Source organism: Eulemur rufifrons, chromosome 29, assembly GCF_041146395.1.
Source record: "Eulemur rufifrons isolate Redbay chromosome 29, OSU_ERuf_1, whole genome shotgun sequence".
NCBI classification, from domain to species: Eukaryota; Metazoa; Chordata; class Mammalia; order Primates; family Lemuridae; genus Eulemur; species Eulemur rufifrons.
In genome coordinates this window covers 17,752,074-17,774,666 of record NC_091011.1, presented here as the reverse complement: position 1 = coordinate 17,774,666, position 22,593 = coordinate 17,752,074, and the positions used below count along the sequence as shown (strand labels likewise).

The 22,593-nt window shown below is 42.8% G+C and overlaps 1 protein-coding gene across 4 annotated transcripts in view; it reads right to left on the bottom strand.

Moving 5' to 3' along the window:
• Nucleotides 1-22,593, bottom strand: part of ELMO1 (engulfment and cell motility 1) — a 401,547-nt gene that overhangs the window by 227,009 nt on the left and 151,945 nt on the right. For all 4 annotated transcript variants that reach the window (XM_069461513.1, XM_069461514.1, XM_069461517.1 and 1 more), the window contains one exon: nucleotides 18,447-18,551. In XM_069461513.1, coding sequence (XP_069317614.1) covers nucleotides 18,447-18,551 — 105 coding nt within the window. The remainder of the gene's footprint in view (nucleotides 1-18,446; nucleotides 18,552-22,593) is intronic.

The following is a 22,593-nucleotide window of genomic DNA, read 5'->3' as shown; positions in this document are numbered from 1 at the left end:
ACCACCGTCCTCTTATTCCCTGTCCCCCATACTCCCCATTCTATCTCACCATGGATTTTATCAGGAGCAAAGGCTCATGTGCCGTATCTAGAACCTCCAGCCTCACTCTTGATCGTGAGGAGGCTCAGGACCCAGAGTTCCTTGGCGGTCGGGGCACGTAACCGCATGCAGAATCCGAGCTGTGCGGGAAAACCCGCTCGGAAACTCTCTGCGTCGACTGCACGCGCCTGGCGTGCCCCCGGGGACGACGTGGCCACATGGAAGGAAAAACTCAGAAGCAACTCTCACTGGGCCAAACCCCACACTTCAAAGGCCTGTTCAGGGAAACTGTGCACTCCACCTTCTTTGTGTATCGTGAAAATAAACATTTACAGAACGCTGGAATGTGTGAAAAATGTCCTTTCTTGTGTGTTTATGGAAAACACTTGGCAAGTATTTGCTATAAATGCTTCCTGTAAGTGCTGTGAGTGAGAAGCAGAAGGAAAATGCATGAGATGACAGGGAGCCAACTCCCACAGCAAAGGGATGTCCCTTTCCACGCACCCCACGAGCTGCCTCCACTCCCCACAGGCTCCTGCCCGTCACCCACAAATGGCATCCCAGGAATCCAGAGGTAGGATGGTGGGGGGCGGGGAAGGGGCGATGAGCAAAGGGGCCTTCAGAGCACAGCACCCCACCCCGGAGCACAGAGAGGGGAACCTGCTGGTGTTTCCTAGGTGATGACGCCCCTAATAGGATTCCTGTCCCCTTCGTGCATGGTGGTTAACAGCTCTGATTCCAAGTCCCCTGTTCCAGCTGGAAACATGCCCCCAGCACCCACCCTGTTTTCCCTCCCCCAAGGCGGGCCTGCCCCTCAGTTAACTGTAGGATGCTTTCAGGTGACAAGTGACAAATGGAAAGCAAGAGACTCAAAAATATTTCCTTAGAACAAGATGAATGGGACATTTCTCTTAATTCCTCTCTAATTGACAGGACCTCTGACGGTATGGAAGGAAAGGGGAAGAGGGCGCTTCAGGCCAAATCAATACATGCTCGTGGTTTTCCCAGGAAGCAATCCTGCCCACCTCCAAATTGCCCTCTGGAATGAACCAAGCCCCCTTCAGAGAGGCTGGCTGCTCTTGGTTCCCAGTGGCCGACGTGATGAACAGCCTAAGTGTTGAAATATTAGGGAGATCGTTATCTCACAGATGTTATATATCAAAAAGACTTTACTTTATCTTCACTTCAAAATTCTTTCTTTAAAATAACAAAAGACACCAATCCAATGTGCTCATGCCTGCCACGGCGAAGAGCCCCAGCTGCCCGGCTGTATTTACACTTGCCCAGGTGCCAGGGTGTCCCCTCACTCACAGCTTGGCCTCCAGGACCCCGCCCTCTGCCCACAGGTCCTCACAATGCACCTCACCAACCTAATGACAAATACCCTCACACAGCAAACTTTATGCTGATTTATAAAATTATTTCCTTTAAGTCCATGTCAAGACGTGGAAAGGTTAAGTCAAAAGATCTCTGCACTTTTGCCACTTAAGCCATATCGATAAACCATCATCTAAGAAATGGGTCATTTCACATTCCCCAAAGCAACGGGAGAGGGTTCCCTTTAAGTCCTTTCACCGGCTCATCCGGACATACAGTGGGAAAGGAAAATCTATGCGTCCTGGGCTTTCTCTCCTTACGGGAGGAGGAGGCCGCCTTGGGCCCCCAGGATCTCGCAATCACACCGCAGGCCTCCTCCCCAGCCAAGAATGGGCACAGTCATCCCCTAACCCTGAAAGAATCCAGGATTTCCTCACTCGACGCAGCTGCACCTTTCCATGCTGCGGGTGGTGGTGGGGATAGGAGATTTCACTGTAGGCTCTTTGGGGAAGAATTCCTACATCTGGTACATATTTATGAATGCAGAGAATTAAGAGAATTCTGAATTCAGAGAAGCTCACCAATCACTTTGTTCCCCTCCCCCACTACCACCACATCCCGGCAGAATCAGATACCAACTGACCCCATGGAGTCTCTCTCTGCCAGCCCAGGATCACCTTTTGCTAGTTCTTCAGCCCTTCTGACAGCAGGTTCCTTGGAGCTCGTGGTCCAGCCCTGTGTCCTCCTCGGACGCTTGCCCCAAGAGTCAGTAAGAGAAAGAGTGTCCCTCACCTAACTCCATGACTTGCTGGCACTGTGAGCCGGCCACGCAACTCACACGTTGCAAAGATCAGGACACTGAAGTTAACCTCATCGATTCCACACAGTTCCTCACTGTTCTTGTACTGCTGAGAAGAGCAAACGGGGTAACGCAAGTGGAGGCAAAGGCGCCACCGAGATGGGGCGAGTGGCCGTCCAGAGCAGGCTGACTAGCAACCCAGTCACTGTCAAGAAGCTCCCAGGCCGTAAACTGTTGGAAGCTTGAAGTCAGCCACAGCAGGAGTATCTGCCAGAGAAACTGGCAAATGCTGCACACTGCTAATCAGATTTTTAAAAAGCTTATTTACTAGCACATCAGTGAATTCAATATAAAATATTAAAAAGTCACCACCTGCCTGGTGTCCAAAGTCCAAGTTTACCATTTACAATCAATTGTAAAAAATAGACAAGTTATTTAACATCTTTGAGTCAGGATCTGGGCTACACGGTATTAAGCCTTATGTAAAGTCTCAGTTGTGAAAGCCGTGAAGATATGTGTATGGTTCAAGGCCAGACATGAGTTCTCTATGAGCAAAGGACTAAGAAGACCAAAATTTAATCATTTCTGCACAGGGCTCAGTTCTGCCAATAGCTTATGTGCAATAGCTTATGCAGTACTTACTCTGTGTATGGTAGGAACAAGAAATGCTAAAATGGGTGCAAAAAAAGTGAGAATCCTTGATTTGGTTCTCAGCTTGGCTGTTGTCGGTTTTTAGAAATGCTACCAATCTGTGTACATTGATTTTGTTACCTGAGACTTTGCTGAATTTATTTATCAATTCCAGGAGTTTCTTGGCAGAATCTTTGAGGTTTCCTAGATATAGGGTCATATCATCGGCAAAGAGAGATAGTTTGACCTCTTCTACCCCCATTTGGATACCCTTGATTTCCTTCCATTGCCTGATTGCTCTGGCTAGGACTTCCAGCACTAAGTTGAACAGAAGTGGTGACAGTGGGCACCATTGTCTGAATGGAACTGGAGATCATTCTTCTAAATGAAGTATCGCAAAAATGGTAGAACAAACACCACATGTACTCAATACTAAATTGGAACTAACAGATCAACACTCATGTGCAATGTGACAGTAAAACTAAACGGAAATGAAGCAGGTGGGAGGGGGAGGAGGAGATGGATAAATTCACATCTAAAGGGTACGCTATCTGGGTGATGGGCACACTTACAACTTTGACTCAAACTGTACAAAAGCAAATTGTGTAAACAAAACATTTTTACCCCTATAATATTCTGAAATTTAAAAATTTTAAAAGTTAAACCAATTACATATGAAAAAAAGTGAGAATCCAATAAGGTAATTTGTGTAAAATGTTCATGGCAGTGGCCTGGCACATGTTCATTACTCAATATATTTAGCTTTTTTTTTTGGCTCGTATGGCCATAAAGGACTTCAGGGGGAAAAAAAAGAGGGATACAACACTGGTCAGGGATTTGACACATCATATATTTCCTCATTCATTTAATGAATAATTTAAATGGTCCAGTGACAGACAGTGAGGGCACAGGGTGAGACATAGTGTGAATGACAAATACCAGAGTCTTGGATTCTAAAACTTTCCAGGTATCAGGACCCTTACTACAGAACAGCATTTGATAAACCAGCCACAAAGCAGTCAGTTCTTAGGGCTGTTATATTTGTTACTAAAATTATTTTGGTTGCTTTATAAAATATGAGAAAAATTCTGTCTATTATTTATGATTTATACTAAATTTTAGAATCTTGGGTTTTACCAATGCAGGGAAAATGTTGAAAAATTAAGGTCAATGTAAAAATAAAATAATCTGACAATGTCAAACAGTCCTGGATACACCAGGTGTACAGCACAGGTCCCAAGGGGGAAGCTATTTTTACCTAATATAATGCGACATTTGGGAACATTACCACCTCAATTTTATTACATCAATACAAAATGCCTTCTGATTTGGTAGGCAGGTTGCTAATACTGGCGAGGCTCTGGTCACATGAATCCAATACAAAATGGAAAGTCATAGTGACTCACCCAAGCCTAAGCATCAGCATATCTGGAGCAAGGCCATTTTGGGGCATATCAATACAGCTGCTGACTGAGTGTCCATTCCAGGATGGACAAAGGCCAGAAGGGCAGCTGCAGTCAGGGAGGTTGGAGCGTGTTCCAGATGGAAACCTGTCTCGGTATCTTCCAGCCTTGGGGTAAATCCTGCCAGAAGGCAGAACACCAGAACTCTCTGGCAGGGTCCTGCCACTCACTCCATTCAGGCACTTTGCTCATCAAATATGCACCAAGTGTTTTCTGCCTGCCTGGCACTGCTCTGGGCAGTGACACTATGGATGCTCTGTGCTCTCATGGAGCTTACAGGCTAGTGAGGGTAGACAGGAAATAAACAAGATGGTAAATACAGAGCATGTCAAAAAAGAGTTAAGGGTGGAGAAAAACAAAGGAGGCAAGGTAGACAGAGAGCGAAGGGATGAACTTGCTACTTTCTATTTGGTGGCGAGGAAAGGCCACCCACTTGGAGACTGAAGGAAGTGAGGCAGTGAGCCATGGGGGCTACCAGTGCAACAGAAGCCCAGGAGAGAAAGCAGCAGGTGAAAGGCTGGAGGCTGCAGGCATGCTCGGTCAGCAAGAATGCTATGGATGGAATTGTGTCCCCCAAAATTCCTATGTTCAAGCCCTAACACCCAGTACCTCAGCATGCGATTGTATTTGAAGGCAGGGCTTTGGAAGAGGTAGTTACAGTAAATTGAGAGCATTAGGGTGGGATCCTAATCCAATGTGACTAGTGTCCTTATAAGAAGAAGAGACGCCAGGGATGTGAGTTCATAATAGGACAACCATGTGAAGAGGCCGCAAGAGGGCAGCCATTTGCAAGCCAAGAAGCCAGCTCTTAGGAGACATCAACCCTTTCGGTACCTCGATCTTGGACTTCCAGCATTCAGAACCATGAGAAAATAAATTTCTGTTATTTAAGCCACCTGGTCTGTGGTATTTTGTTATGGCGGCCCTAGCCGACAGACAAAGGTGGTCTCTGTGGCTGGAGTTGAGGGAGGGAGCAACAGGTAGAAGGACATGAAGACAGAGAAGCACAACACTGCAGAGCATTATGGGCCATGGCAAGGCGCTGGGCCTTTACTCTGAGTTAGATGGGCGCCGCTGGAGGTTGTGAGCAGAGGAGTGACATACTCTGACCAATTTTGGAAGGATCTCTCTGGCGTCTTAAAACCCTGGCTACTGTGTTGAAAATAGGCAAGGTGACACTACCAATTAAGGAGGCTATTGCACTATTGCAAGAGAGAGATTTTATGCACTGGATTACTGTAAAAGGCCAAAGATTTATACGATCTGAAGAGATACCAGAGTATAATCCATACCAGTATGGATTACTGTAATGGTGTAGAGGTGGAGTTCTGGGTATATTTTGAAGGTAGAGTTAACAGAATTTGCTGGTGGAGATTTGCTGGTAACTAAGTTTTAATGGCATAAAGAGTAAGTAATCCACTGAGCCAGGAGATTTTAGTCACTGGGAGTGTCTATCAAGGTAACCCATATTCAGTGCCAGGAAACATCTAAACAGCAAAGTCTTGAGTAGATTTAAACAAGCTTAACCCTTGTGGAAGACAGATCCATTGCTAAAAGGATATTAGCAAAATAACAATTCAGGAATTCAAACTATGGGGAAAAAAGATGCAAAATCAGTAATCTAAGCTTCTACCTTAGGAAACTGAAAAAGAAAAAGGACAAATTAAATCCAAAGGAAGTAGAAGAAAAGAAGTAATAAAAATGAGAGTAGAAATTGATCAAATTGAAAACTGGAAAACAATAGAGAAAATCAATAAAATCAAAAGCCGGTTCTTGGAAAATATCAATAAAAATGATAAATTTCTAACCAGGCTAAACAAGGAAAGAAAAGAAAAAGGATAAATTATTAGCATCAAAATTGAAAGAGGAATCAATATTACAGATTCCATGGACATATTAAAGGAATATGATGAACAACTCTATGCTCACAAATTTGATAAGTTGGATGAAATGGGTCAATTCCTTTGAAGACACAATCTACCAGAACTCACACAAGGAGAAACGGACAATCTGAATAGATCTATTTCTATTGAAGGAATTGAATCACTAATGAATAACCTTTCAAAATGAAAAGCATCAAGCCCAGATGGTTTCACTGGCGAATTCTACCAAATACTTGAGCAAGAAAATGATAGCAATTTTCTATAACCTGTTTCAGAGGATAGAAGATAGAACTCATCCTATGAAGCCAGCATTACCCTGATACCAAAGCCAAGCAAAGACATTATAAGAAAGAAAAAAACTACAGACCAACAGCTCTGATGAGCATAAATGTAAAAATTCTCCATAAAATGTTATCAAATAGGACCCAGCAAAGTATAAAAAGAATTATTATACACCACAACCGAATGGGATTTACTCCAGATATGCAAGGGTCATTCCACATTCAAAAATCAGTTAATGTAATCCATTGTGTCAATAGGCTAAAGAAGAAAAATCATGTAATGATATCACTAGATACAGAAAAAGCATTTGACAAAATCCAACACTCACTCATGATAAAAACTCTCAGCAAACTAAAAATAGTGCAGAAGTTCCACAACTTGGCAAAGAACATCTACGTAAAACTTGGCAAAGAACATCTACTTAAAACCTATAGCTAACATTATATTTAATGGTGAGAAACTTGACTCTGCCCTTAGGATCAGGATCAAGGCCAGGATGCTCCCTCTCACCATTCCTATTTAACAGCTTACTAATTAATAATCCTAGCTAATGCAATAAGACAAGAAAATGAAATAAAAGGTATACGGATTAGGAAGCAAGAAATAAAACTGTTCACAGATGACATGACTGTCTAGGTAGAAAATTCTAAAGAATCAACATGAACCTCCCTGAAACTAATAAGCAATTATAGCAAAGTTGCAGGATACTGGCTCATCAATTGTAACAAATGTACTACCCTAATGCAAGATGTTTTAAATATAATAGTAATAGGGGAAACTGTGCGTGGGAGAAGGGAGTGATGAGATATATGGGAACCCTCTGTACTTTCTACTCAATTTTTCTGTAAACCTAAAACTGTTCTAAAATATTAAGTATATTATTTAAAAAGGAAAAAAATGCAGAGAGGCCTATAACATCTCCTAACTCTGGACAAACAGAAAAGAGGGGATTCCCAGAAAACTTTCCCTCTCAAAGGAACAGGAAGAAGTGAGCTATAACTCTTTGAACTCCTGCATTCAAACATGGTACAGCAATTACAGCAGAAAAGGGAGAGGCAATAGCAAACTCCCAGCATAGCAGCTGCTGAGTTCTGCAAAGTCAAGGTAGAAAACACATATTTAAAGGCAGAAGCTTAATCAATTATAGCAGAAAGAAGGAGGGCATGTCACAGAGCAGGTACTGTACTCAATAAATACATATCTAACTAGCATAGCAAGACATAAAAATGGACAATGTGTACTGAATTTGGAAGACCAGGCTGAAGAAATGATAGGAAGATATTAACTGGGTCTAAGATAGAGAAACCACGACAGTTACTGTTGGCTCAGGTCTTGGCTAATCCTTCAGTAAGGGTGTCAACCACACATGAGCCTTCTTTAGCTTTTAACCTTATACTGCACACTGGACTTGGGTTTACAATGTGTTAACTGCATATAGTTTATTATATAGCTTGCTTTCATTTTTTTTCCTCAACCAATCCATCGCTGTTTTAAAGTTCCACCATGGCTGTTTTTTTTTTGAGACAGAGTCTCACTCTGTTGCCCGGGCTCGAGTGCTGTGGTGTCAGCCTAGCTCACAGCAACCTCAAACTCCTGAGCTCAAGCAATTGTTTTGCCTCAGCGTCCCAGGTAGCTGGGACTAGAAGCATGTACCACCATGCCTGGCTAATTTTTTCTATATATTTTTCGTTGTCCCGGTAATTTCTTTCTATTTTTAGTAGAGATGGGGTCTCTCTCTTGCTCGGGCTGGTCTCAAACTCCTGACCTCGAGCAATCCTCCCTCCTCAGGCTCCCAGAGTGCTAGGATTACAGGCGTGAGCCAGTGTGTCAGGCCCACCATGTCTCAACGTTTAAAAAACAACAATGAAACACCCACAACAAAATCTTTAGATAAAGCTAAGTAAAACTTTCTGAACCTAATGCTCAGCTTGGGCTGGTACCAAGGGAGACTGAAACAGGGAACTATCAGCTTTTAGAACTGCTTCAGATTTCGGACACCAAGTCCAGTACCAAAGGAACACAGGTGAGCATCCCAGGTGGTGTGAACACACAGCGCACACGCTGCCACATCCAGCAGTCTGCTAATGGACGCACGGAGAATCTGCCCTCCCTCCCTGGGATGACGGGTCTTTGGAGATAAAACCAAGCCCACATTTAACAATGATCTCATCCTGAGGCCTGAAGCATTCCATTCAAATCATTGGCTTTGGAAGTCAGAAATTCTTCCTTCCAGCCCAATTAGTAAATCTAATCACATATATTCACACTCTCAAGGGGTCCCGATTATTTGGCAGTAACAGCTTGGTTATTCACAATCAACGAAATTAATGCCGCTGTTTTTAAAACATGAAAAAAAAAAAACTGTACATAAAAACAAACCTCCAAGCTGTGGACCTTGGTCAAAGAAAGAATAAAAATAAAAGCCAGGAACGAAGTATTTAAATAAATTATCAGACAAAGAATCATTTTTAAAGTCCCAGCAAGGCTGTGCCTCGGGGTCCTTGTTATTCTAAACTGAATCCTTGCTCCACATCACCTAGAAGGAAAATGTCACTCAAATAAAAAAGGTTCCTTTACACGAAACTGTGTGTTTAAATGGCAACATATAATTTTATTTAAAAAAAATTAGGAGCAATTGCTGCTGAAGCCGTTTCAGGGACAAGGGGAGGGGAGGATCTGTCAGCGCTATGGGAACAAAAAATGATGTGCTACCAGGCTTTATTCCAATCATTTGCTTCATAGTTTAGTTTAATTACACATTACACACTGTCCTGTAATTATGTCGCTTGGGAAACTGCCAATTTCCCCCTTGAAATGTTAAAAGTCCCTTAATTTATTTTAAGGACTCAGCATTGCCTCCACCAGCACCCCCGCCTTAGTGCACATGGGCTACTTGGTTCCTGTTGGCTGTAAAGGCAGGCTGGTGGGCAGTGCGGGGTCCACTTCGTGGTCCGGCTCTTAGTGCAGAGGCATGACTGTGCCCAGAGCTCCCAGAACACTGGCCCAGTGCAGTATACTTATAGTAAGATCTGATGCCTTTTTGTTTTCTTTACAATTTACAGCAGGAGAAACTGAGAAACATGCCTCTTCCTTTTCCTCAGTCTCAGGAGGTTGGGATTAAAGTCCTTCATTCTCAGCAAGGGAAAAAACACCCAGCACAAGACGAAGCGCCTGCTCTCCAGGAGTGTACAACAAGGGTGGAAAGATAACAAGCCCTGAGCAAATACAGCATGTATGAAACCTCCAGAAGACGGCACATCAGCAAGCACTACTTCATGGACTGGGAAAGGGAACAGTCAACGCAAACTGTTGGAGCCCCTTCTATGCGCTGGCAATGTGTTCAGAACTTCACAAATGTCACTGGGCACTATCAGTGTCAATGGCCACTCACTCAAGGGTCTTCAGGTACCAGGCAGATAACTAGAACACAAGCAGCAGCCAGACTTAATATAAGGAGTCTAGAGCTCGGAGTTAATTGGAGAGTAAGGGTGAACCCTGACTAAAGGTGATTCAAATCCCCTTCCTCTTAAAAATACTGGGCTACTGGAGCAAAACACATCGATGGGACACATTTGAACTGTGGCTACGTCCTCCATAGGAACCCATGAGCCCCTGAATGGCACAGGGTATGGACAATGAACACAGACTCTCTGGCCTTAAAATTCAGCTCTGCCACTTCCTTAGCTGTGTGACCCTTGGAAAAACCACTAAACCTCTCTGTGTGTCAGTTTCCTCATCTATAAAATGGCCACACTGAAAGGGCCAACCTCAGAGGGGTGCTGTGGCAAACTGATGAAGGTGTCTGCCTAGCTGTTATCTCACAGCAAGCTACAAAAGTGTATTTGTCATTATGATTACATTTATGCTCTGTCACAAGAGAGAGAAGTTGAAAAGAGTTTCCTCAAAATGGCTTTGAAGTTGACATGGACCCTGCTGAACAGAACAGAGAGAGCTACAGACTGGAAGAAGAGGGCACAAAGGTGACCTTACCTTTCCATGTCTGGGAACACTGCAAGAAAGATTACAAATAATGTGTATTAAGTACTCGAAATAGAGTGAGGGCTCAAAAGATGGCTGCATTTTCATACTAGGTCATCTCATAGCATTTTCTTGAGCTTTTTGCCTCAAAAACTAGGCCTCCACTGTCCCAGTCATGAGTCAGGGTCTAAATCACTATTTCTCCCAATTATTTTTAAAAAGTATTGGTTACTACATATGCATCATAAGGAAGAAGAACCTACTTAAAGGTTTTTTATTGTGTAAACATACTTCAAATTTTTCATCTGTTAAAAAAAATGGCCATAATGAAAGAACTATGAGAAAACACTTCTTAGGTAGAAAGATCCATCTTTATCCATAGTCTCATTTATTTGACATATTATAAATATTTCTCTTCTGATTTGGTATAATGTTAGGAACATATATATGTTCTGGCTCACAATTGCATGCAACCACTGTAATTCATCTTATTTTTAAAGGCATTTCTATTTTACCCCTCTCAGGAAATTCATTTTGTTCTCTAACAGTCACCACTATGCAAAGATTTTCCAACTAGACAAAATGTGGTTCATAAATTATGCGGGATGCTGAAGCAAAAATTGCAGGATTTGTCACTAAATCGTATACATTAATTATGTGATTTTTTTTTTTTTTGTATACCAATTATACCTCAATAAAGGTGGAAAAGAATTGCAGGATATGTAAAGAACAAGCAGTTTCCAGGATTTACTTTTCATTTTTTTTGTCTGGGAAGCCTCAAGATTTTATAAATTCTATTGGATAACAGCTTTGTTGGGTAAGATTTCATAAATTAGTTGGGTGGCAGCTTAATTAAGAAAGCACTTTATTTATGACATAGCACCACACCAAATCAAACAGAGAAAAGGAGTCAGGTTTGTTCTAATCCATATTGACCACCCACCAGAATGTTCTCTAAGAAGTAGTGCCATTGTTTAAAATTAGGTCACCGGGAAACAAAGCAAGTCCTAAGTGATTTTGATACAGTTAAACAGCATAATAATTTATAAAATGGTGAAATATTTACCTGCTCAATATATTGTGAAAAATTTCAAAGAAGTATCAAGCAAAGTTTTTATAACTTGATAGATGTGCCCAGGATAGGTCACATGTAAAAATCCCAAAGGAAAGGAGGAATCCTCCAAGTAAAAAACAAACAAACAAATAACTGCTCTCTTCACTTGCTTGCTTTTCTATTTCTGGTCTTTATGAACCACTCCCTGCATTTCCTCTTCACCACCAGCTCCACAGTGGAAGGCACCAGCCAGGCACATAGTAAGTGTTGGATAATATTTCCTGAAAAAGGCTGGGTGCAGTAGCTCACGCCTGTAATCCTAGCACTCTGGGAGGCTGAGGCAAGAGGATCGCTTGAGCTCAGGAGTTTGAGACCAGCCTGAGCAAGAGAGAAACCTCATCTCTACAAAAAATAAAAAAATTAGCCAGACTGGTGGTGTCTGCCTATAGTCCCAGCTACTCAGGAGGCTGAGGCAGAAGGATTGCTCAAGCCCAGGAGGTGGAGGTTGCAGTGAGCTATAATGATGCCACTGCACTCCACCCAGGAGACAGAGAAAAATCCTATCAATGAATGAATGAATGTGAATGTTAAAGGGATTTTTCTTCCTTTAGTTAGATGCTTTCCAGCATCTAAGAAGATGGACTGTTTTTGTTTTCTGTGTGTAATTTTTTTCCTCTGAAATAAATGCAAGCGATAATAGAAACATCTTATTTGCATGCATTTGGCTTTTATTGTTGTACATTAGAAGTTTATCTAATGTTTTTAAAGGCCTGAGATTAATGCACAGTATGCTTCTGTCTGGCTGTAATGCCAAGAAGGGGCCAGACAGGCAACAGGTTTTGAACATCTGAATCCTTCTGGACATTACTTCTTGTATCACTAGTCTGACCACATGTGAATCTGGAAAGCTTTGCAATGATACTTTCACTGGGCTTGCTTATTCCTTAACATAATATCATTTGGGTGTCAAATCAATATTTAGTAATATGCTGTTATGTTGAAAAGAGACAACCTTGATCTTCAAAGGATTTACAAACTAATAAAGACAGTGGAGATATTGTATGTGAGGTGTGTGATAAAATGGAGAGGGAAGGTGCAGCCTCTTTCACTTTCAGAAATGGCCCTGACTATGCTAGATTCGGGAAGCCCTTAATGGAATATGACCACTGGTTTGCTGGTCCTGTTGTCTTTCTGTATCTTCCAATCATGCTCTCCTTCACTCTCTCCCCTTTCCCTCCATGTTAAGAAGGATAGCACCATTGTACCCGTCACACTCCAAGCCTGGGGACAGGAGGCTGCAGAACTGGAAAGAACCTGAGATCTGGAGTCCAAAGATGAGCTCAAATTCCCCTTGTCTATTGGCTGTTTGACAGAGCAGAATTCTCTGCACGTCTCTAAGCCCCAGCTCCTGAATCTATAAAATGGTGATGAGCACATTTATCTCCTAGGAGTTTCTTGAAGATTAAGCCAACCTGTATGGCCTGTCTCGTATGTTACCTAGCCCACAATAGCTATTCATTTTCTCTGATCAAATGGGAAGGTGAATATTACCATGAAGAATTACTTCATCCTGAAACTGCCCTTTCTGTTAGTTCTAGCATTTTTCTTAAGTATTTTTCATTATCCCAGGTCCACCTCAGACCTGGCTATCATGTGCCTGGGAGCCTTAGGTTTTCCTGCCATTACTTCCTGCTTTGTGGCTGAATCTTGGTTCAACCATGGCCCCCAGCACAGGTCTTGAGCCAACTGAAAATCAAGTCATTTGGGTTTTTCAGCAGTTCCTAGTGAATAATTAAATAAAGCAAGAACACAAGCTCTAAATCCAAAGGTTCTATAATCCAATTGAGACACTAAGCTTTCCTCTTCCAAGCCACTGAGAATTATCATTCTAGGGAGGAGAAAAGAAATGCAAAAAAAAAAACCAAAATACACAACATGCCCCACTCCGTACTATAATATTATCCTATCTCCAAAATAATGACAGCAGGATTATAAGATTGAGCCAAGCACCGCCCTCCCCCAGTCTCCTCATGGCGAGGGCCCAGTGCCGCTCCCATGGTGGGGAGAGCTGGGGGGTGAAGCATCTCTAGCAAACATAAAGCCATTATGCCCAGAGTAAGTAAGGCTCAGAAGTCAGCAATCATGCTATGCCTCCAGATTTCACTCCATGCACAGTGGGATGCTCGGATTTGCAATTCCTCCTCATGTTCCGTGCCCATCCAAGTGTGGGGTAATTCAATTACAGCCATTGCTTTCGTTCCTACACAGTTACAAAAGTTTATTCAAATATGACATGAAAAATCACTCCACCCGTCGCAAAATTCATGTGGCAAAAATCCACGTTTATAACTTTTGTAAGGAACAAAGGCCAAGCATGATTCTCAGATGATAAAAAAGCAATTGATCATTGGCAAGAGACCACTTAAGCAAAAATTAGTCTTTACTCATGTAATTAACAAGAAATTGTTAAAAGCCATTGTGTGCTGGGCACTGTGCCAGTGGCTAGAATATAAGTGATCCATGGTGCCTGTTCACAAGGAGTTTACAATCAATTAGGGGAGAGGGAAGGTAAAGACATTTAAAGCTATAAAATGTTCGAAGAATTAAACCGTAAGTGTGTACAAGAGAGTGGATGGAGTCGGCCAGGGAGAGGTGCAGGAAGTCTTCAGAGAGAAGATGACCTTTGCCGTGAGGATGTCCAACAGGCAGATGGCGGGACCGGCACTTGGGCAAAATCAGGTGTGGGAGCAAAGACACAGCGGTGGGTACGTGCTTGTGGCGTACCATCAGTTTGTATGGACCAGGGATGCGATGGCAGTGGGAGGATGGAGAAGAGAGAAAGGTGAGTGGGCAGCAAGAGATAAAACCCCAGAGATAGGCTGTGGGCCAGGGCTGCTCCCTGAGGCATTCTGAACTATGTTGAGAAGATCATTCTAGCAGGCGGCATGGGAAGTGGATTTGAAGGTACCAAGCTTTAGCAGGGAGGCTGTTAAGATAACATTGCAACAATACAGATGAATGAATTGGAGGGAACAAGAGATGCTTGAGGAGGTGGAACATAGCGAATGTGTTGTCTTCAGGGGTCTGAGCTCTGCCACCCAGATCTCACTGCCTAGCACACAGGCCCTCCTGGATAGATGTTCCACTTGCATGTAAGTCTGGACGCTCCAAATGCCTGTCCCCTTGCAGACCTGGATTGTCTATTTCCTTAATAACACCACATCCACACCCCACAAGCCAGAATTGCCCTCTTCCTTGGAGAGGGTCCGGCGTATTTGAGCTCCAAAGTAACGCATTCAAACTGCTTCTCTCCATCGCCACTCCCACCACCCTCGTTCAGGGGACTTTCGTTTCTCTATAATTTCCCAAATTTTACTTTTTCTTCTGGTTTTGATTTCTTGCATTTCTTTACTAGTAGTTTTTCTAAAATGAATTCTCACCATCTTTACTTAAAACACTTCAGAAATTCTTCACTGCCTTTAATTCCAAAACAAACCCTTTAAAATGGCTTAAATGTCCCTAATGAACTAGCCCACATCTGCCTCTCAAGCCACGAACCTATTTGTCACTCCCCGTCTCAGCCGTCCTGTGCCGGTCTGGCTCCCTGAACAGAGCACACACAGCTGTTACGCCTTTGCTGGCGAGGTGTCCTCCACTGGAACAATATCCCGGTCACCTGGTTCACCAGTACTGTCAATGCTCTGAGCTGAGATGCCACTTTCTCAGGAGCTTTCCTGACCTGACCCCCACATCTGTGTTGGCAACGCTCCTCTGAGCACCCAGTATCCCCCTCCCCAATCAAGACCCGTGCCAAGTGACTTGGAAACTGCGTGGTGTTTGTCTTATCATCACATCTCCCCCCACCACCACCTCTCCTTTCCATCTCCAGACAGTGAACTCTCAGCATCAGAACCCCTGAGCACCCTGATCCTTGAGGACACCCATCCCCTGGCCAGCGCTGGGCATGGGATAGTCACTCAGGAAGCACGTGCAGCCCGCGTGACTGGGAAGGGCAAAGCTGCACAGACAGGCAGGCAGAAGAACAGAAACCCACTAGGGGGACTGAGAGTGACAGTCTAGGAGAGAACCAAGACATACAGCACCGGCTGCAGGGCCAGAAGGGAGGACTGGTCACTGGAAACACTGTCAGGGGTGTGGGGCAAGGCAGATGAGATGAAGGATGACAAGAATGGCCTGCATTTGGCAGGACAGCTTCCAGAAAGTGATGGGTAGAAGTCTTGGTGGAGGATGTTGAAAGGGAGTGGCAGGTGAGTGAGAACATAGGCAAGAGGACAACTTGGAACACATGGGTTTGTGATCCTGGGTGTGGGGGAGTGTCAAGGGCAAAGAGGGAATATTCGTGTGTGCAAGCTTGTGTGTGTGTGCGTGTGTGTGTGTGTGACAATTCCTTTACAAAAGATCTCAACCATAAATCAGACTGGCAAAGAAAGTGAATGGTCAGGCTATATTCAGGTACAAAATAAGCATCTATCAAATGAAAGATAGAAATAATAAATGTATAATTGAATTCATGTGGGAGATTTACATCATCAAAAAGAGCAGATTTTATCTAAACTTAAAAAAATGAGCCCCTCTTTATGTTTCAGAAGAGACCACTCAGCTCATGGATCAAAATTTAATCAGCTGTCCACGATCACTAGTTTCATTCTATAGCACTGCTGCACCATCACTGAGATATCTATTTTCATATTCACCCCAAAACTTCCCTGCAGAAAGCCTCAGACTTTATACATGATCCACGAACCCCATCCATTCATGGATATAACTTTAGTTTTCTATCTAGCAAATGACCTGAAGTCAGATGAGACACGGGAAAAAACCAGGGATAAAGACATCTGAGATATAGAAATGTCTAACCAATGATGAAAAGTGCATGTGGACACAAAATAGCCACATTTATCTTTACAAATAGGTTTGTCTTTTAAGTCCCTATCAGATATAAAGTTCTGTCAGGTTGCCATGGTATTAATTTCACTTACAACGTTTGCAGTGGTCCCGAATCTTTTTGGCATCAGGGATCGGTTTCATGGAAAACAATTTTTCCACAGACCGGGGTAGGGGTGAGGGTTGCGGGGAGCACAGCTCAAGCGGTGATGTGAGCCATGGGGAGCAGCTGTAAATACAGATGAAGCTTCTCTCCCTCTCCTGTTGTGGCTCCCTGGCTCCTAAGTTTCATGGAAAAAGGACGGGGGTGGGGGCGGAGGTTGGGGACCGCAGGTTTGGAGAACAAATTGAGGAAAACAGGCTTCAAACACGAAACTACTTTTCATGAGACATATGCTTCTTATGCAATTAACAATACCTTCAGCATCACACGCTCTAATTTTAGAAACATTCATCTGCAAACATTAATCAGTTAATGGTAAATTCAATTTCTACTTGGCTTCTACTTTTCACATTCAACCCTTCAAGGCTATACAACACGGCCTCTCGAAAATATTAATTTAGTTACTGGGAACACAGATTACATTCCTTGAAAACATTTGTACAATAAAGGTACACACATACAAGTGAAATCAAAGCTTTATGAAAAAAATAACTTTCTTATGGAGGACTGCATTTCTGACCAAACACCTGACCCTAAACCTTTCAGAGAAATGACCATAAAATCCTCTCTGCAATCAAATTACAAAATGATTAATAATAACATTTCAGAATAGGTCAAAGCTTCCCAAATTGCACGTACAGAAAAACACATAACTTTAAAATATTTTGCCTACCGAGAACTCAGAGGTCTGGCATGGCTTTTTTCAAGGGGGCCCCTGCTGGGTGGTACCATTTTTCACAGTGTAGACTGTCCCGTAGATTATAGGTTTGGCCAGTAGCACCCCGCCAGGCACGGTGACAATCAAAGGAACATGCCTGCACATTTCCACATGCCCTCTAGGGGAATGAATACTGCCCCAGCTGAGGACTGGTCAGTCTCTCTTGCTCACAGAGAAATTTAAGCCCAGATGAAAGGAACTGCCCACGTTTGTATCACTAGATAAAGACAGCGCCCAGGTCTTGAACCCAGGCTTCCAGGAGGCCAGTGCCACTGAGAATCCAGCAGAGAACACCTTGGATCTACCTCATGCTGACCGAATCTGGGCTTGTCCCCCGAGGGCGGGGAGAGTCAAATCTGGGGCTGGAACTGAGCAACCCTCATGGGTGAGCCTTTGCAGTCTGCGGTCCCACCCCCAGGCCGAGCCCTGCTAGGAAACAGGCCGTGTATCACCTCCAGAGCTCCGCACCCCTTCCCCCCAAAACCAGCACACCCCCGCCTCAGTCAGTGGAAAAATTATCTTCCATGAAACTGGTCCCTGGTGCCAAAAAGGTTGGGGACCACTGTTCTAAGTCACTTTGCCTTAGCTTCTCCACGCTGGCACTGTCCCATCAGCAGGTGGCATCTTCCATTTCACAGGGGCCTCCGCTTCCTTCTGCCCCACTCACACACTGATCTCACTTCGTCCCTGGAGTTTGACTAGTCTGTTGTGAAATGTGAGAAGGCATTTGTCTTCCCTCCCCATCTCTCCCATTTTTCTCTTTCTTTTTGTTTATCTTACTGTATCTCCAGCATTAGACTGAACGGAAACGGGACGCCAGAGAGAATCCTGGGCTTCTTTCCAGCTTGGAGAACAAGTCTAACAGGGTCTCCCCTACATCTGAGGTCATGCAGGTTTTGGGTAGATAGTGCACGTCTGTTCCTTGTTATTTAAGTTTAAGGGTTTTTGTCATAATTCTATGTTACGCTATATAAAATGTTTTTCTAATATTGATTGTATTTTTAAAAAAATGTCATCGTGTAGAAAAAGTTTAAAAGTTAAAAAATCCCCATTTCAGTGTCCCAATTGATTTCACTTAATTTTCATCCTTTTGTTTACTGAGAAAGCCAAAAAACTGGGGTCACTCATCTAAGGGTAATTCCCCCTGTTTTTGTAAGTTTGGCATGAAAATTCAGTAGGAAACATGTCGTATCTGAGCAGGGGCCGCAGGCTTACCCGGATGTACGCGTCCTGGTGGTGCTTGGCAAAGTACAGCATGTTGTCCAGAGCCAACATGCCGGGAGGAGTCTGGGTGAAGTCCATGGCAGGGTTCACGTGATTCTGTGATTAAAACAAAACGTTTGATAAGGTTAATTCTTCAGCGATCCCACCGACCACCAGGGACCTGGTTTCCCTCCTCGAGACTGATGTACCACAAGGCAAGCTCCAGATGATCAAATACGATGACACTGTCTAACTTCATGTCACCCTACTGGGGTGGGGCAGGGGCTTCTTCCTACAGCTCCTCAGGTTCGGCAAAGCCAGCTATTATATCTGGGAGTAGGACGCAGAGTTGAAGATCAAAATATGGGAATATTCTTAGACATGTAACATTGTGAGGAAAAGAAAATGACACAAAAATTATTTCTGGTGGCTGCTCTAAAGTGGAACCAACAGCATTTGGTGAGAAAGACGTGGGATAAAGCCACACCTCTGCCCTTTAACTCAGAAGCTGACTTCCAGGAAGCCATTACCTGCCCGCACCTTAACTCCCTCATCCTCCCGTGTGCACGGGCTTCGCGAACTGTCCAGGGTTACACAGTCCACAGGCCCCTGAGCACAGGCACTGAATAACATTCAGATTCCCAGGCCTACTCTCAGGAAGAGTGGCCGTGTGGTCACGCGTGACACTGAGAACCCTAAAGATTGAATAATAGTTACAAATATGCTTAACCAGGGAGCAGGCCTGGCTCATCTGAATTCTCCATGTGTTTGAGATCGCCTGGGAAACATCACAAGACTCTTACTTAGAGCAGCAGACCACTTTCCATGAATCACTGAAAACAATCACCATAGAACTGTCCTGAAAATTCAGATCCAAATGGTAAATGATTTAAGGGAAGGGAAGTTCCCCCACCCCAGGTTCAATAGATGAAAAATAAATGTTAAAGAAATATTAAAAAAAAAAAAAACTGCTTTGGCCTCATGATCCAGATAATTTGTATGAAATGACATATTTTAATTTTGTCCTTGAATACTTTAAACAACTTGAATCTCTATTTTGCCAGGGAAATTGTGGTTAAAGGCAATTTTTTCTAATTTCAGTACAGGAAGTCCTTTCTGTTCACTTGTTCAAGGTTCAAACAACTCACACTTGTCTACATCATTCAGGAGTATAGCTAAACGGTCTTCCCCAGGCAGATTCGAAATTTTATCAGCTAATAAACAACATCTAAGATTACGGGACTGCAGTGCTGCCTACTGGCCACAGTTCCATGGTTTCAAGGAGTCTCCCTGTCCATAGCTAGAGGCTATGTCAGTGCAAAGATTTGAGTATTTTATTTTAACATTTCATACTGATTCATTTATTAAAATGTTGGAAGTTTTTAAAATACCAAAATACTGCCACTAATGACAAGAAAGATATATCTCATAAAATAAATCTAATTGTAACAAAAATAAAAAAATCATTCAGCATGTCAAATGCAGTGGGGTCCCGACTTAATTGGAAATAAATGATCAGAGTGTTAGTCTAAAAAGTAACTTGTAATTAAAGAGTTTATAATAGTTTTAGCTATTTAGCAAAAAACAGTAAAACTCCCTCATTACACAGAAATTGATTATTTTCAACTTGACAAATTAGATTTTCATGAACACAGTGACATAAAAAAGTGAATGATTTGTCAGTACTTTCTGGGTCTGATGACTATTTTGCTCTTTCCACGTATGAAGTCTCACTTGTGGTAGGTTCGACTGCTACCCCATTTTACTGGTGAGGAAACTGAGGCTCGGATGGGTTCAGAGGTTTGCCCACGACCTCACAGCTTGGCTTTGGCAGAGCAGGCAATGACTTCTTGAACAACATGTCTCAACAATGTTTTGTTCCTATTTTTTCCCTAACCACCGGCTTCAAAGTTGACTGCATTTATTTTGGTACTTCTAGCATTTATTTATTTATTTATTTTATTTTTAAATTTTTTTCCATATGTGACCACCACTTAATTTTTTTTTATTTCAGCTTATTATGGGAGTACAAAAGTTCAGGTTATATATATTGCCCATGTCCCGCCCATCCCCCCAGGCTGAGCTTCAAGCGTGTCCATTCCCCAGACAGTGCACATCACACTCATCATGTAGGTATGCACCCATCCCCTCCCCCCACCTCCACCTTTGTCTGATACCCAATTGGTGTTATTAGACTTTACAAAGATCGAGAAAAGTTTACTTGAGAAAAAAATGTAGGCTAATCAATATTAGATGCTACGCAGCACGGGCCAGCCAGCAAAGGAGGGGGAGCCAGACGTAAAAGGGAAAAACATGACATTTATTTCAGAGCTATTTCTAGTGTTGGTCTGTGAGTTTCAAAAATAAATACTTGGAAAAAAGAAATCAAGTAAAAAAAAAATTAGTTTCTCTGAATCTAATTCCAACAAATCCCCAAAGCTATGTGTTAGATAGAGAAGTTGACCTGGGAGAAGATCATGTTTGAATTTTGCACACAGGATCTCCATGAAGCCTCCTTCTATTAATCACACCTCTCCTCGAGCACACATTGGGGACATCAATTAGGGCACTGCTGTTTTCAAAAAATCTTTACAGTTAAGAAAAATATAATTGATCTTTAGAGTTCTTTTAAAGAACCATATAACTAATCAGCAAATAGTCCCAATAAAAGAACATCTACTGTGTACCAGGCTTTGCACCAAGTGTCTTGCATATGGAGCTCTTAATCCTCCTAAAATCCTCACCCGGTAAATGCTATCATTATCCTCCTCTGGCAAGAAGGAAACTGAGGCACTGACAGTTTGGGTAGCAGAGCCAGTATGTAGCAGAGCCAAAATGTGAACTGCGACCACAGGCTTTTCACCAGCTTGGTCACCAACCTGACATTTCTGGGAATTCCACAAAGATGTCCCCAGTTGTTGCAGTTCTTCTCAATCAACACCATTCCCTCAGGCAGAGTGTGTCTAGAATCCATCCTTTTTAATAAAAGCTAGGATTTCTCCATCCCTCCCAGACATTACAACAGACCAAAGTCTCTCTCATGTTCAATAAACCATGTCCTAATTGTCTCAAACAAATAAGCTCTTGCTGAGCAAAGCCAATTAGAAAATTGCCTTTGATTTTCAATGACTTGCCATGAATTATGAAGCATCACTACATTTCACATGAAAAAAATATTTTGTAATTGGAGGTGAACTATACTTTTTCTTTCTCTCTCTCTAACTCCAGATATCCTTTTCCCAGCCTCTCTCTCCTTGAAATGATTTTCCTTATTTTGTTTTAATAGCCAGTGAAATAACTTTACAACCAGAGATTTTGATAATGGGAAAAGGAAAAGAATTGCATGCCAAAACACTTAAAAAGCTTTCTGTACTGAGACAAAAATACTCTGAGAGCCAGGCAAGGCCAACAGCTCCTCAACTTCTTTCTTATTTATGAGATGCTCTGGATACAAATTTATTTTCTTTTCTTGTTCCATGTTATTTTTTTCCACCTGTCTTGAAATGGAAGCTGCAGGAGCTTTGATAAACGGCTTGAAATTTTCCCTTGTTTTACTGCAAAGCCTGTGTACCTCTGTACATCCTTCTGAAATGCCATTTGTTAGTGCCCGTGAAAGTGCTGCTCCGTGAATCACAGCAGACATCTCTTGGCCCCTAGGGAAAGGGCGGGTGACTGCTTCCCTTTCCAAAACACCGGAGCTTTTAAATTTGGGAATGTGGTATCAACCAGCAGAAAATATCATCAGTTATTTTTAGTGAGCACCTTATGTGCCGTTTGGGTATCTGGTTTGAGTATCTAATTCCTGGAGATCAGTTTCTCGTCTGTTACCCGCACGCCAGTTTTTCAACTGAATTATTTCAATCGCATATCAAAGGGAAGGTATAAGCTCTAAAACAGAAAATCTCCAAACCTGTTCTGGGTCCCTACACCATGGCCATTGGAGAGCTACAGTGGACCTTAAATATAATCCAGGCTGGTTCCCTTATTTTATAGATTAAAAAAACTGAGTCCCTGGTGGAGAACAGTGACGCTCAAACCTGAGCAGGCATCTGAATCGCAGAGCGGTTGTTAAAGCACCACTTGTTGGCTCCACCTCCTGAGCGTCTGATTCAGTAGGCTTGGGATGGGACCCAAGAATTTGCGTCTCCAATAAATTCCC